This window comes from Penicillium maclennaniae (genome assembly GCF_028827695.1).
Source record: "Penicillium maclennaniae strain IBT 15551 chromosome Unknown utg000008l:1.0-3552695.0:1.0-3555053.0, whole genome shotgun sequence".
NCBI classification, from domain to species: domain Eukaryota; kingdom Fungi; phylum Ascomycota; class Eurotiomycetes; order Eurotiales; family Aspergillaceae; genus Penicillium; species Penicillium maclennaniae.
Genome location: NW_026623220.1, coordinates 1,817,204 through 1,832,801, shown reverse-complemented (window position 1 = coordinate 1,832,801; position 15,598 = coordinate 1,817,204). Strand labels below are relative to the sequence as shown.

Genomic DNA, 15,598 nt, shown 5'->3' with positions numbered 1-15,598 from the left:
GTGGGAAGAATGGGGAAGAAACTCTACGCTATATTGACTAGCACGCAGGCTACTATAACTACTATGATATGATTGCGTGCCTCGAGATATGATTATACTATGAATGACAAGCTTCGGTCTGGTATTTTTTGCGCTGAGCAGTAAGATACAAGTGATTATTATCAAGCAACATAGAAAAACCGTACTCCAAGACACTGAGACAAGCCACGAAAAGGTCAGAGGTGTATTAAAAGAGACATTTGGCAGGAATCAACCATCCAAAGCGAAAAGCGGAAGCGCAAAGCAAACAAGATAGGATATACTAGAGTCGCAGGGTTAAAGACGCCAGCAGGGGGTTGTTTCGGTGGTAAACAGTAATCCCGTCTCATGAGCGAGAGATCTAGCGGCGCCGGTAGATCAGGCCCGAGAATACATTCAGATATCCTTCCTTCGTGAGCATCGTGAAGTCAACAACAACGCGACCAGCTCCGCCCTGAGACTGCGCCAGTTGCGGTGCGAGATTGGGCGAGGTTTCGCCCTGATCACCAGACAGACCAGGCGGTGGAGTAGACGAGGCATTCTGGCTGACAGAGCCTTCGGCGCCAACAGCGAGATCGGCAAGGTGCTGAAGAGAGCGTTGCTCGTTGGGGCCCATTAATGGAGGCTGAGAGGAGCCAGGCTTGCCCCCGACAGACTCGTGTAGCTGGCTTTCCTGGGATTTGACGCGGCGCCATTCGAGGAAGACACGGATCTTCGCGTCCCAGCCTGGGGTACCGAAGATGTTGCCAAACTCGACGGACTCGAGAGCAGGCTTTGCGCGGTGGTCGAGGATTTCTTCAACCTTCTCGAGGGAGGTCCAGCAGTCGTTTGCGTGTTCGGGAAGAACAGTGGCTTCAAGAAGAGTCATTGAGGCCAATGCTAAGCTGTGCAGGTCGAACGGAGTGGCGGGGCGGTTCTGTAAGGCGGCCTTCTGCATTTCGTTGATAACTTCCTGGGCGCAGTAGATGATCTCGTACGGACTGTAGACGAAAACGTGGCGCTTGATGAGCAAGCGGACGGTCCAGTAGAGTTGGGCCTGGAGGCTCTCGAAAAGCGAACGAGTGTTCGTGTTCTCAGGCAACTCGTGGACCTTGAACACGTCTTCCATCTCTCCCAGGCGCTCAAGAGATGCAACCAGATTTGCTCCAACCATTCGGCCTAGTCCACTGTTGGTCTGGCAGACGTTGTGCTCGACAGTGGCCAGGGTAACCATCTCAGAGAGGAATGTCGTGTACGAAGCGATGCCAGTGGTAATCTGGCCGACAACCCGCTCATCCTCGCGACCACCGATCTCCTGTCCGGTAGATACCGTGCCATCAGCAACACTGATGGCGTACCACCTGCTCAAGATAATCAACGACACCCAGTTGCGTCGAGTGAGGTTGGCATCCGAGTCAACATCAGGGTCCGTGGCTCGCTTATTCTTCAATTGGCCTTGGTTCTTAGCCAGGTCGTAGCCCAGCTTGCTGGCGGCCTGAACTAAGGTATGTTTCGGAATGCCATCTTTGAGGACAAAGTTGTCCGGGCCGCGAGTGTCGGCATCAATGATCATCAAGAGCAGTGTCTGCAGCCAGATCAAGTTGACAGCTGTGGAGTTGACGATCAAAGGCTGCTTAGTGTAGTACAGGACAAGATCCTGAGCGTTGTCGAACGAGGTGACTTTTTCAAAGTTTCCCGAAACGCGGGACAAATCAGTGCGAGTGACTGTGTAGAGCGCATAACAAAAGGTTTCTTGTACTTCGCGATTACATTGATGAAGAAGCTCCAGGGTTCGCTCCCTAGTGTGGGGGAGGATGGGCATGAGAGTGTGAACTTTCTGGTAGTAGCTGGACGATGTTAGGTCAACGACTTGGCGGAAGTAGGAGCGGGTATAGAACGTACGCATCAAGAGCTCCCTCATCGAGGTTGACGGGTGTCATGTCATCTTCGCCCTCATGTCTGGGCATATCTGTCATCTCAAGACCACTTGGCAAATCCTGCTCATTACCAGTATTCCAGAACAGGTTACCAGGCTTCGGCGCACCACCACTAGCAACTGTCGGGTTGTAGGGATCAGCCGTGGCTTCTGGTGCATCAAAAGCGTTCTGCGAGGCGCGGGCATTGAAATTTGGCTGGGCGAATGAAGAGCTTGGAAGGCCCTCAAAGACTGAGTATGTTCGTTTGCGATTGGCGGAGCCAGTATCGACAGGCGATGCGAAATCTTGATAGCCTCTGGGCAGATTGACCTCGTTCATTGACTGGTACGGCACATCGGGTTGGACGCCGATGCCAGGTTGCATCTGACTTTCGAGGGTGTGAAGACGTTCAGCAAGTTCCTTGATATAACTGGAGACCTGTCAGCATGGCTATGTCTTCATGAGGTCGAGTCTCCCTACCCTTTGCTGGGACCGCGCTTCATAGGCACGCGACTAAACTGGCAGACAGCACCGAGGCGGCGGCAATTTGAGCATGTTTCAATACCAGTTTCCGCACTTGCATCGCATCGCACCTATGTCAAAATGGGCGCGCCATTAGTTTGGGACCCACGCGTCACGACGTTTTGTGATGTTGTTATCATACCTTCTTGCGCCGGCACTCGTCGCAAGCCCTTGAAATTTTCGAACGTTTACGCGCGCTTTGTTCACCGTAGCTAAGATCATGGTTCGGATCAACGCCCACCTGCTGGCTGGGAGGGAACTGGAGCATGTGTTGGTGTTGGTGTTGATCCTCTGATGAACGGCCCATATCGCCACCATTTCCTGAACCCATGACCATCGACTGGCCATGGTGGACACCATTGCTGGACCCATCACCAAGGCCTGGACCAGAGGTTTCGCGCGACAGTTCTGCGGAGAGGAGTTCGTCGGTGGTAAGCTGGCGGCCGCTGTAGTACGGCATGGCACCCTGGGCCATCTGCGCGCCGTTGGGGGAAGGGTAAGAGGGCGCCGGAGGCATATCGGACTGTTCGCGGGAGTTCATCTCGCGAATAACTACCCAAAAGCAGAGGGAAAGTGATGGGTTGGATAGAAAGCGAGCTTCCGGAAGATGGTGGAGAGGTGGAGGACGCGAAGTACCCAGAGGCAGGGTTTTTCTTTACAGGCTAAAAATTTCGCGGGCAGAATAATTCACAGGGGCTAGCGCCGCCGCATCGAGCAACACCGACATATTGGAGATTTGACAATTGGTTCAAGCTTCTACCATGATTGTTATTTTTTCGCCAAATTGTATAGTTCATCGGATGGTCGCGCGGAGGGCGGCCTTTCATTTCTGCGCCAGCGGATTAATACTATTTCCTGCCTTGGTCGGGGCGGTGGTTTGTCCGGCGACCGTTGAACTCCAGAGAACCGGATAAGCCTTCCTATGTCTCTATCTTTGGGATCCTATATACACTGGAGTCTGATTGTGTTCAATCTGGTGCCTCCGACGCATCCGGGGTTGGGCTTACCTCACTGTCACGCAGTATCACTCAAGAGCACACTGCCAAAGCCAAACTAGTCAGTTCTCTAACTTGTGCAGCGATTGGTTTCCGCACAAGACTGCAGCAAAATATTTGCTGGGCTCATATGTGGCTGGGCCCTTATAAATAGTTCATGCTCTTTTGCCAAGTTTCTAGGGTTCTTTACATTTGCTACTAAATATACCTGGGTGTCCTCGAACATTGGTCAAATTTCTTACGCCTGTAGCGTTTTGGTTCGGCGGCCATTCCAGCTAGGAATGGCGTCAGGACATGATGAAATTTGTGCAAGGCATGCTTCAGGTCAAGACCACTCGTAGATATTATTGCAAGTGGCCGTGTCTATTTCCCTAGATCCGGGCTGCATACCAAGGCACAAGGGATTTGCCTTAATCCAACTTCTGCGGTGACTACTTACAGATACCCCACAGGTTGAGGGTTGTCCAAGGGGTCCAAGAAATTTCCGGCGGCAGAGATTCGACGGTCTGGTCCGACTGATTGTCACGAATTTGGATGGACCTATGTTGTCAGGGCGTAGAAACCGAAAGGATGTATTTCGACGTGACCGGCTAAGTGGCAGTGATGTTACCTCCCAATTTTACGGGAAAAATTGGTTCATCACAATAAGCCTGATTGAAAGAATGCCACTTGAGTCCCAGAGGGAGTTCGTGTTCCGATCCGTTTTCTTGCATACTCGCAATCACCCGGTGGACACGTTTGGGGACGGGATCACCCAGGCGATTGGACTCGGACCATCGCGTATCAGTCAGGTAATCGGAATTCACAGCCAGCTGGGTTATGATTGGCATTGTGTTCAGGCGCAGATCAGGGCCCACCCGGCGCCAAACCCTCTGCAGCCCGCTCGAAGCACTGTGACGCCATTCCACTTGGTGCAGCGCCAGCGCCATGACCTGCCGTGCAGCGTGCAGCCCGTACATAGCCCCCGTACGTTGTACCATACCGGTTATTTCTTTCTCTTCGCCCAAAGGTTTATGATTCTGTCCCTTCGAACCCTCGTGCTCGGACTTTCAGCCATTGCTGTCACTTTTTGCCAAGAGATTACTTCGATTCATAACTTGCGCCATGATCGCCGGCCCTATAGAAGTACATCCTGCAGGGATCGTGGAAACTTCGAAGACTGGTACCTGATTTTCTCGGGGGGCTAGCAGGGGAAGGGAAGGGGAAAGCCCCCTCCTCCCACCAAATAAAAAAATTCAAATTCAAATTCAAATTCAAATTCAAATTCTGGTTCTTGTCCCTTAGAACACCCAAGCAAAGTTAGAAGGGAGCAGGAATGGCCAGGTGTCAAGGCTTGGGATGTGCGGCCCCAGATTTCGCTAGCGAGATCCATTCTAGTGGGGTTCGAGTTCGTACGAGGTGACCGTGCTCGGGGGCTCCGCTGGGCCTTCCAACGCTCTTGAACTCTGCCTTTGTGCCTGCAAATGTGGTGAATCTCCATGCTGTGTGCTACTTCCGACGTGCCACTTGCTGCTTCGTACTTGCTACTTGCTACAAGCCTTGGCAACCTAGTACTCGTAGGTACCTTCAGTATGGGGTGGACGGTGCCTACCACTCCGCGGGAACGAATTGCCACGTAAAGCAGGTCTTGGCCGCCTTGCACGTTCCATCTCGTCCCGTCTCATCTATGTACTTTGCATCCTGGGCGTGTTTGGCGGTTGAAGTATAGACCGACCTTTGATAATCTGGCGCCTTGACGGAGAGGATCACTGTGCGAAGGATAACAGTAAAATTAAAACCCTAAGCACCGTACAAGAGGGCGGTTCTTGGTGGAACCGCCATGTCCCTCGACCGCTCTCTGGTGGATACACTCGATTTCAAGGGAAATGCGGGTTGCAAACCAGGTCGCAAAGCAAAGCATTAAATTCCAGCCGACAGGGATACAAATAGCGGATCATTTAGTACGATGCGAAGTACGATGCGAGGATCGAAGGAACGATCGGAGAACCTTTGGAAAACTTTGTAAAAACCGAAACAGAGTCTTACAGGGTCCTGAGTGGTAACGGTTTTGTAAAGTTGTACCTTGTCCCTCTGCTACGGGCGACAACAGAGACCATAAATGCAGTGAAAATCCCCTTCCGTTAATAACCACTTTGCTTCCTTCTTTTCCCTCTCTCCACTGCATAGGGTGTTCGTCAACTCTCTATATCGATCGCGCTTTCTCTTGGCCGCCACTACCGGTACTTGGTGTCCTGTCTCACGACCGGCGCCAAACGGTGCGTAGGCTTGGTCCCCCATTCTTGTCCTCCTCCTATCCTCTTCCAACATCGCCTTATACCCTTCGCCTCAACTGCGAATCTCTATACTCCCCTGCGAGTTGTATACTGCTGGTTCGGCGTTCTTTGAACTTCCGCATTGGGACTTTTCGCCCTAAGATACCCTATTTTTGTTCTTTCTGTTCCTCGGTTGCCCCCTCTCGACGAAGGCGCCCGAAGTACCCTCGCCTTGACGGCACTGTTTTGTGGTCCCTTTGTGACCTTCTCCTTGAAACCTTTTTTTTTACATTCCTCCCATTTACCACTTCGCGATTCATCGCATGTGTCTCTTACAGTAACCACACGCGATGCTTATCGATGGTGAGAAGTGGGCTTGTGAAGCTTGCGTCCGGGGTCACCGGGTTAGCAGCTGTCACCACAGCGGTATGTTCATGTCGGATTCGGGAGTGTCGCAACTCGTCCAATTCTAACTCCTGCCACAGACCGCCCTTTGACCCATATCAACAAAAAAGGCCGCCCAGTCTCTCAATGTACTCACTGCCGCGGTCTACGCAAGTCCCGAACAACCCACGTCAAATGCGAGTGCGGCGACAAGAAAAAGAAATCCGACGACTGCCACGGTGACAAGCGAGATCTGAGTGAGCATAGCATGTTAAGCGCTGGTTTCTCGGTTCCCCATTTCTGATCTACGTTACAGAAGACTCTCTCCACCGCTGTGGCTGCAGTCATGGTCAGCGCTGTACGTGTGCGCACAAGAAGGAACACCTTGATCCCGTTCCTGAGACCGGTCTGCCTTTGACTCAGCCGTCGGTCCCTGCTGAACATCCGCGGAAACCTCATCTGACGTCGACCAAGTCCGAGTCGACTTTGACCATTTTCCGTGACGGTCACCACAAACCCGCTCACAAGCATAATGACATGGCCCACAAGTGCGGATTGCCCTACACAATCCCACGATCACATACTATTCACCACCCCTCCGACCTGCCCCGCCGCTCTGTCGACCATCTTCCCCTGACGCAGTCGGCCTTTGCCCAGGAACCTCTCAGCCTCATGGACCCGTGCCCCCATTCGCAGCAGACCTCGCAACAGGGGTCCCCCGACAGTACGCCCGCTGCCGGTACTGACGATGTGAACTCGAACTCTTTCGACCAATCCTTCCTGGATAACTTCACGGCTCCTTCTCTCCCGCCCACCGCAATGGATAAGAACCCGACGGACGCCTCGAACCCGACCCCAGTTCCTGCCCCCATGGACAAGTTTCCTTTGGAGCAAATCATTACTAGCGTGCCCCCGCCCCTTGATGTCTCATCCTATACCAACTACCCGGCCACCTCGTCCAACTCGCCGATCAGGTGCATGGCATTCTCAGACCAGTATCAAGAAAACTACTTTGCGTCTCCCGATTCCGATGTGCCCCTTGGCTCTGCTGGCATGGGTGCACCGTCGGTCGATTGGTCGAGTTTCCCGTTGTACTCCGACGTACCCGCGTCCACCAGCACGCAAACTCCGTCCTACGCCAGTTTCGACTACAACTCGTATCCCTCGGGTCTGCCGCCGCCGTCCTCCTCTGGCGACATTTCCGAGGCTGATGAATTTGGCCCCTTGCCTGGTCTTGGACCCGCGGGTAACGACCATCACGACCTTCACAGTGTGAGCGAAGCTTCTGACATGGATCACCTCCGGGCCAGCTCCGCCTCTTCCTTGGTCGGTCTTCCCCAGGCGCAACTGCTGTCATCGAACGACCTCGAGTCGATCAACATCGATGATTTCCTTAAATCCGCCAACGAGTCCACGGCCGCGCTCGAGCATCAACTGCAGGCCAGCATGGGACTTGATTCCAAACCGGTCCCCGCGCAGGACTTGTATGCCATGTCCCAGCCGCAGGATTCGGTACCCATCTGGCCGGCCAGCCTCTTCGACTCTGGCTCCACTCCGCCCCTGGACGAGAACTACTTTCGCCAGTCGTGGGCACCCTAGTATACGGGGGCACCAAACCACTGTTTTGCCATTCCTTGTCCTTTTAATTCTCTTGGGGTCTCCGCTACCTTGCGGCACCTTACCACCACCTCCACACCGTCTTTATGACCTTGATGAGAGATGATGATAAATGCCTGATTGTTCTTATGCTGTCTTTTTTTTTTCAGCCAGTCTAGATCTCTTCACGCTAGCATGCAAATCTAGAGGGATTCTGCGATTTGGAGTACACACATGTATATTTTCCCAGGTGCAACCTACCCGGGACCCTACACTGTGTTTGCTTGTTTTCCAGTATAGACCCTGCTTTTATAACATGTATAATGTGAAAAAATGTAATCCACCGTGTCACCCAGAACATCTGACCTAATACCTGACGAGAAAAGATGCCACCCAGAACCTAGTTCCATGATACATCCCCAGTCGCGTAGAATCCTCCATTTTCATACGCAGCTCCACACTTTCGCTGAAGCAAAGACCGAATCTGCCAGCTGCACCCCATGATTCACTTTTACACTCAGACACGAGACTTGAGACTTGAGAAACATCGGCAAGAACATCCGAGCCCAAGAAACAGGAATGCGCGACGCAATGAGAGTTCACAATATAGCGGTGAACAGGCCCGACTGGCTTCAGATCGACGCAAATTCCCCAACTTCTCACACTAAACCCTAGGCAAGCCGATCGTGCAACCCCCCCGTATGGATCATCAGATCTGCTGAATCACTTTGTTCTCTCTCCGATTGCACGAAACACGGTAAATTTCCTTTTTTTTCCTTTTCTATTCATGATCCTGCGAAATTAAACCCGGACATACCGAAATCCAGACTGTTACATTCAAAGTAAAATGACGTGCTGACCCCATGTCACTTGATCTGTTCCCCTATCCACGTATTGTCGAAGTAGCGGTGAGACGTTTATCGAGAGTGTCCAACGGTAAAACACTGGCCCTCGCCAGCTCCCAGCTACTACATTCCAGCTGAGTTCTGGCACCTCAGAAGCGGCAGCCTCCCCCCCCCCAACCAGGGCCTTTTGTCGATCAGATCGTGGTACCGTGACGTACATGACTTCGATGCATTCCATGCACTCGCGATACAAGCCTCGGGTGCAGGCCTTGGCTAATGCTTAGCTGGGCACGGTCCGTGTCTGATGGGAGCTTCAACAGGGGGTAACCCTGTTCTGGTTCGTCAATGTGGCGATGGGCTGGGGGGATCTGCGGTGGATCATAGTTTAGACGGAAGGGACTGTGGTTGTAGAGTTTGGTTGTGGTAGGGCTTAGCTTATTAGGTTGATAAGGTTGATACTTCATCTTATTATCTTCATGAGTTGATTATGTTCACATTTACTAGGCATGATTTTGACAGGTGGGAGGTTTGCCAAAATTCTATTGATTGAGTCCTTGTTATCTTGACCGGCAAAGACTGTGGTACTCCTGACGTGGTGTCTTGGAAAGTTGCGATTACGACGCCGAGGCAAGGGAGATTGAGGTTTCCAGACGTTGTATCCACTTCAGGCTGAGCCATGGTGTTTTTTTTTTCATTCCCAAGTGCATTACAGTACGTTGATACTCGGATGGGTCGGCATCTCAGGAATTCAGGTGTCCAGGTGTCACTTTGGAAGGTACATCTCGAGTTCGATTTGGGGGGGGGTCCATTGCACCTTGCTCAGTGGGTGGTTTCCAATGTATTACATATCACTGGTATCACTGGTATCGTATCTAGATAAACTCGTTCAAGTCTGCTTTAATTTCCATTTTGTTGTGGGTAAGCTGAATAGATTCATGACTAGGGCTTGGCACCCAGACATGAAATGGTTCAGAGCTGTCATGATCTTTGTGAGAAGATTTCAGAAGATATGGTTCGTAGAATTTGTGACAATTGGCAATGGAAATGATCGAATCGCTTCGGGTCTCCTGAAAGATTGTACAGGTAGAAAAGCAGCTCATTCTGCAATGGTATCGGAAGGTTGACGCTCTCAATCGCGGAGCGGAAGCAATATGCTAGTCCTATAACTGCTTTAAAGGGGTTGCTTTCGGGTCTTCGAGGCAATGTAAGGTTTATAACTAGGCCAACAATATAGTATAAATTATTCTATTTGGGCGGTTTTGGCTGATGCCCTCGGACGTACACAAAATCACGAAGATGCCACCTTGAAAGGACAAAAGAGACTAACGGAGACCTTAAAAGAGGTGCAGTGATATCTTGGAAAAAGGATTGAAGAATCAAGTCTGAAAGGCCCTTGAGAGTATGTTCTCGATCACTTTGTGAAGGTGGAAAGGAATGGCATTTTGAATTATGTGGTGAATTTCTATATTTTTGAGCTGCACGAAGCAGGATGCATTCTTTCCTTTTGTACTTGGCCGGTGAATACAGCTGGCATGTATACATGATCTGGAAAGTCCAACACCGGATACATGTCGTCTATATGGTATCAAATTTAAAAGTAACTCGGGTCCAAGTCCACGAGCGAAGAGACGTGATGAAGCGCAAATGGCGTGAGAAAGAAAAAGGAAGCCAAAACAATGTCTTGCTATTCCTCTCGATGGAGAAATCACCGGTACTTCTGCACAAAGTCGGCGTGGAATTTCACGATGCGCTCAACCCACTCGGTGCCGGGAGCCAAAAAGGTTGTACGGAAGTGGAGGGTGTTCTCCTTTTGACCGAATCCAGAGCCGGGGACGACGCAGACACCGGTCGCCTCGAGGAGACGCAGACAGTAGAACTCGTCGGCGGGGCGACCCTCGGCCTTAGCGGCCTCGACGGCTCCGTTGGGCAGCTTGATTGTAGGGAAGAGGTACATGGAACCCTGGGGCTCCTGGCACTCGACGCCCTCCATGCGCTGGAAGGCATCGTACAGAGCAAAGGCGCGCTTGCGCAGACTGTCGCGAATACCATTGTACTCCTTCTGGTAGAGCTCGTAGCTGGGTTCACCCTCGCGGGGAGGGTTGACCATGGTCTCGAGCAAGCACTGCGACACGACCGGCGGGCACAATCCAATGCTGACGAGCTTGTAGATCTGCTCCTGCACCAGAGGATCAAATCCGACGAGCTCGAAGTAGCCGCCGCGGTGGCCGCACTCACCGACCATGCCCTTGGAGATACTGTGCATGGAAACCAGTTCCACATCGTCGTACTTTCCAGGGTGCTCCTGCTGCAGCTGGCGGAGACGCTTCTTGAAGGAAACGAACTCGCCTTCAAAGACGTTGGTCTGGTAGACTTCGTCGGCGATAACGACAAGGTGCTCCTCGGCGGCGACATCAATGACCTGCTTGATATCGTCGGGGCTGAGGGAGGCACCCGTAGGTTGCCGGGGTTGATCACTACGACAGCGCGGAGGTCAGTGCCAGCGGCCTTGGCGTCCTTGATAGATTGGTACATGGCGTTAACGTCGGTACCCCCAAGCCTTCTGCTCTTCCAAGTAGTAAGGGACGCACTGCGCGTTCAAAAGAGCCAGAGTAGCGGTATACAGAGGGTATTGGGGGATGGGAACCAAGACACCGGCCTTGGGGCTGTTGCAGATAACACTCAACAACGTGTTAACACCGGAAGAGGCACCAGCGGTCAGGAAGAGGTCCTGCGAGTTGGCGGGGAATCCATCACGCTTTTCAATGAACTTGGCAACGCTGTCCCGGATGCCCGGCGCACCCTGACTGTGACTGTAAGCACCCACACTTTGCACGTTGGCCAGGAGGGTCTTCGCCCGGTCGATCACATCCTGGTTGTATCCGAAGGAGGTCTTGAGGGCATCGGAGTTCTCCAGTAACAACGGGTTCTCGACAAGACTGAGGACCTGACGGAAGAAGGTGATGGGCTTCTGGTCGAGTTGCTGGGGGTTTCCGATGTTGGCAAAGATGACGCTGTCGAACGGCAGGGCCTTGTCGCCGTCGGTCAGACGCTGACGGTACTCCTCGGCCTTCACAGCCAGCTCACCGCGCACGGCATACTTGGCGGCGAGAATGTGAGGATTGATGTTGTTGACATTGAGACACTTGTTGGAATTGGAGCGCTTGGTCTGAGTCATGATGGGCGCTGTATCGACCCAAGCGATTGTTAGTTTGGAATGTTCAAAATCAATGGCAGCCGTAGAGAGGTCACTTTTGGATGAGGGGTCAAGTGTGGAGCCTCAGGGGAATACCATATAATCATGTAAGATCAGGCCAGGGGAGGGGACCAATCCATATATAGCGCGCACCTCATTCCACGTACCTGAGACAGAGAGGCCCCCCGCAATTCGCGCAGTCGGGCGGAGTAGGAGTCCATTCGGCCGGGTCACACATGCCCGCAACGGAGACGCCCGCATGCTGGATGCGAGCTTAAATTGCCAGGACATCTTTTTATTGATCCGTTATGCGGGGTCGTTCCTTGCTCAGATCTGAAGATCGGATCAGGGTGATGACTGGGGCTCGGGGACCAAAAAAAAAGATTGGTCCGTCGGGCGGTGAAACCACGTGAGTCATCATGGTTTTCCCCACATCGGTACCTGAACCAAAGTAATGCAGGTGTATCGGACGAGAGATAACTACATCGAGATAGGAGCTATAGAGGAAGATATCAAACTGAGGGACAGCAATTACAGATCTGATGACGCAGGGGCGGATCAGTCGATCTTTGCCTCGGGAAGCCCGTTTGCCGACGGGTGGACTCCGGCAAGGCGCCCGTTGCCACCCCGGAGCCGCCCGACATGCGGGGGAATCTGATTAAGGGGAGGTATGATCGTGTTAAATTACTCGGGTTCCAGGACTCCACTATTCATCGTTACACGCAGTATGTCTAGAAATATAGATTGTATGCTAGATAGAGTCATGGTCGGTGGTATCACCGCTTCTCATACACGTCAATTAACTCCGCTCACTACCACGAAGACGAACTGCCTGTCCGTACTTCTGGAGCTTGGTGATTAGGGCATCACCATGCTTCACCACATCTGAGTACTGCTTATTCTTGTCATCCGGGCGGTTTGTCTCAATGATGCCGTTGACGCGGTCAATAGTGCATGCAATCCGGTTGCTGGAGATGAATTTGGCCAGATCCCTGGAATTGTTTGCAAGTTAGTCAAGGAACTTTTGGGTTACTGTGGGTGAAAAAAAGTATCACATACCGGTCGAGATAGTCAACAGTCACACCAAAGTCGTTGGCCATGGTGGTCAACCCAACCACTCGGTAGCTCTGGAGGAGCTGCTGGTAGGCACGGAGACGCATTTCGCGGACGAACCAAGCCCGGTGCTCATACAAGTACCGATCCTGGTTCAGGAACTGGTCCTCTACAGCGGCAAGAGCCACAAAGAAGGAGCGGTAGTTGCCATTATACAAGCTGGTGACCAGGTTGGCTAGCGGTGAGAAGTCCACGGGAACTTCATTCTCAGCGTGCGCGGTGCCAGCGGCGAAGGAAGTGAGGTTAACGGCAGTGGTGGCGCCAGTCGGGGTGGTCTTGGACACTGTCGCGTCCTTCATTTCCTCCTCCCGAACACCGGGGCCGGAGGACACCTCTCCACTCAGCGCAGCCAACTGATCCTCTCCGGAACCAAGGATGGCCTTGATCTCCGGGGCATCCACCACCTTGTCCTTAAAGTCCACTCGCTTAAGGGATAGGGATCCCGCAAGTACAGAATAGATAACCAGTGAAGAGTAGCTGCACAGCTCGTAACTTGTGAACGTAGACAGGCTGTCTAGAAGGAGAGGTGCGGCGATGCTGTAGGAGCGAATTGTGAGAAGGTGCATTCCCTTGTATGCCTTGAGGCGATTCCTCCGGTCCCAGTCCCCACCGCTGTCCACTAGTGTCTCTGCGCGCTCAATGGTCTTCTTCACAAATAGTCGATCACCAAAGAAGAGACCGATGCGGATCATGGCTAAGACCAAGTCAATCTTGGTACCGAGAAACCCTGTCTTCTCAAGAAGGGCTTCGTGCGACTCGATGGCTTTGTCCTAATGAGCGAGCTGTGTCAGCTATCAATCATGCATCATCGAATCATATATCTTACCTTGTCTCCCACGCGAGCCCAGAACTCAGCGCGCTTCCCCCGTGCGGCCTGCACCTCGGTCTCACCCGCAGCTTCCTCCGCATCATCCTCCTCCTTCTGGAAGGTCTCCAGCTCCTTCTTGTTATCCTCCAACAACGATTGGTATAGGTTCTCATCCCAGGGGAAATTGATCTGTTGCCCGGACTTCTTCGCGAGCATGTTGGAGATGATGAGAGGCTTGGAAGTCCCTGCTCCATGAGGGTGTTGTGTCACGCCTTCACCCGAGCTGTTCAAGATGCCCTCGACTGGGTGGGCAAGATGGCGGTAGAAAGGGGCCATCTTGTTCTCGGAGATGACATCTTGAAGCTTTTTCAATGACGACTGTCGGGTCGACGGGGCGCATGCAGGGTTGGAGAGATTGAAGACATGTTGGGCGAGAATGAGATTGGGGTACTTGATGTACTGCGGATCAGACCCCATGGTTGCGAGATTATGGGGCTGATAAATTCGGAACGGTCAAGATGAAGGGGTTGGGGGAGAGGTGGATGTATTGATGATGATTCCTAGAGCGTCGGTGCGTCACGTAGCTGGCTCCGAGCTCAGCTGGCGGAATGTTTCTCCGGCCCGAACCCTGGCCCAGCATTATTATCGCGGAAATCTGTTCTGCACATAACCATTTGACTTGGATCTCGAGAATCCTCACCACGGTACGGTCAATAAAATCGAACTGATTATCTAGTATTCACCAGACTTTATTTAAAAATAGCATGGTTGCATGTTGACTGATGCTCCCGTGCTCGCGTGCTCTTTTTCTTCCTCTCTCTCTCTCTCTCTCTCTCTCTCTCTACGCAGGATAAAGTGTCACGGAAGGCTATCACAATGCACCCTACTTACGATCGGAAAAGATGTTGAGAACCAATTGAAATACTATTGAAGCATAGATGGACACAGTGTTGAACTGAAATATAAAACTATAGCGAGGAAGTGATGCCCCGAATATGAACCTCGTCTTCACTATCTCTCGAACCCAGTCGCTCCTATGTCGAAAGATCTTGCCTAACACCAGGGTTTCGCGTGAAAAAAAGCATCCTGAATAGTAATTCGAATGGCCTTAACTTTTTCGGAGAAGACCGAGTGGTAAGCATGAGCCATGTGCCATATTGTATCAGTTGCATGGGCAGAACGAACCAACGAGCCGACAGAGAGCGCCAGCCCCGGATGATCACCCTGACCGTGGTCCATTCATGAACGAACTAGAAAGTGATCGAGTGGGCCAATGTAACTTCATCAGCAACGCCTGAGACTTGGGCCCCACCCAAGGCTGCTACGAGTTGCCTTCTGAGGTCAAAAGAGTTTCGGCCCATCGCTAGTCCTGCACGTGCAGCCGGACAGCCTTTCCTGGAGGTTCGCAGGTGAATGGTTCGCTGCGTCCAGAGACAACCGATCCGATTCACGTCTTGGCTTGCACATCTTCCTCCCGATCTCAGATCATGGCTTCGCAGACGCCCGGGTCGTCTAAACCACCCAGGTCTGCTATTCTTTTCCCAGAACACAGATGATCCCGAGGTCATTCGGTCGTAATCCTGTGGCGTGGTGATATAAAAACATGATATCATTGGCCCTAGACGTGAACAAGGGATGCTTAGCTTGATATCGGAGGCAAGGCCCCACTCCCCAGTACCTGACTGGTACCTGGGGACCCGCGCTTCTAGGTAACCTAGGCTTGTCTGGGTGGTATCTCGCGTGTACCATGGACAGGTGCTATGCCAGGCTAGGAAATGAGTGCACTTAGCCTGCGTCTCTCAGACAAAGTTTGTCACATCCTACTTAATGGACTTCTTTCCTTGCTCTCGTTTACTGTTCTGTCTTCCGACAGGCTTCGTCTTCTCGTCTCAGTCCTGCGTACTAGTGATCTGCACTACGTCGAGTGGTACAACGTCCTGACTCCTGCGTCTACCTTGGCCATCACAATTGCAAACT

The 15,598-nt window shown here is 52.3% G+C and overlaps 4 protein-coding genes across 4 annotated transcripts; 1 reads left to right on the top strand and 3 right to left on the bottom strand.

The window, feature by feature from the left end:
- Window positions 1-379: 379 nt before the first annotated feature.
- On the bottom strand, window positions 380-2,976 carry N7477_009663 (putative C6 finger domain protein; the record flags this gene model as incomplete). The annotated part of the gene is made up of 4 exons (XM_056971324.1): window positions 380-1,844; window positions 1,900-2,343; window positions 2,394-2,506; window positions 2,578-2,976. The coding sequence occupies 4 exons, from the start codon at window positions 2,974-2,976 to the stop codon at window positions 380-382; spliced, it is 2,421 nt and encodes an 806-aa protein (XP_056818303.1).
- Window positions 2,977-6,032: 3,056 nt separating this feature from the next.
- N7477_009662 (copper fist DNA-binding domain-containing protein) lies at window positions 6,033-7,665 on the top strand (the record flags this gene model as incomplete). The annotated part of the gene is made up of 3 exons (XM_056971323.1): window positions 6,033-6,108; window positions 6,168-6,323; window positions 6,383-7,665. The coding sequence occupies 3 exons, from the start codon at window positions 6,033-6,035 to the stop codon at window positions 7,663-7,665; spliced, it is 1,515 nt and encodes a 504-aa protein (XP_056818302.1).
- A 2,547-nt stretch (window positions 7,666-10,212) lies between these two features.
- On the bottom strand, window positions 10,213-11,682 carry N7477_009661 (putative alanine aminotransferase; the record flags this gene model as incomplete). Its single annotated transcript, XM_056971322.1, has 2 exons — window positions 10,213-10,981; window positions 11,057-11,682. 2 exons carry the CDS (start codon window positions 11,680-11,682, stop codon window positions 10,213-10,215), a joined length of 1,395 nt encoding a protein of 464 aa, XP_056818301.1.
- An 817-nt stretch (window positions 11,683-12,499) lies between these two features.
- On the bottom strand, window positions 12,500-14,098 carry N7477_009660 (proteasome regulatory particle lid subunit RPN7; the record flags this gene model as incomplete). Its single annotated transcript, XM_056971321.1, has 3 exons — window positions 12,500-12,692; window positions 12,760-13,583; window positions 13,640-14,098. 3 exons carry the CDS (start codon window positions 14,096-14,098, stop codon window positions 12,500-12,502), a joined length of 1,476 nt encoding a protein of 491 aa, XP_056818300.1.
- Between the last annotated feature and the right edge of the window lie 1,500 nt (window positions 14,099-15,598).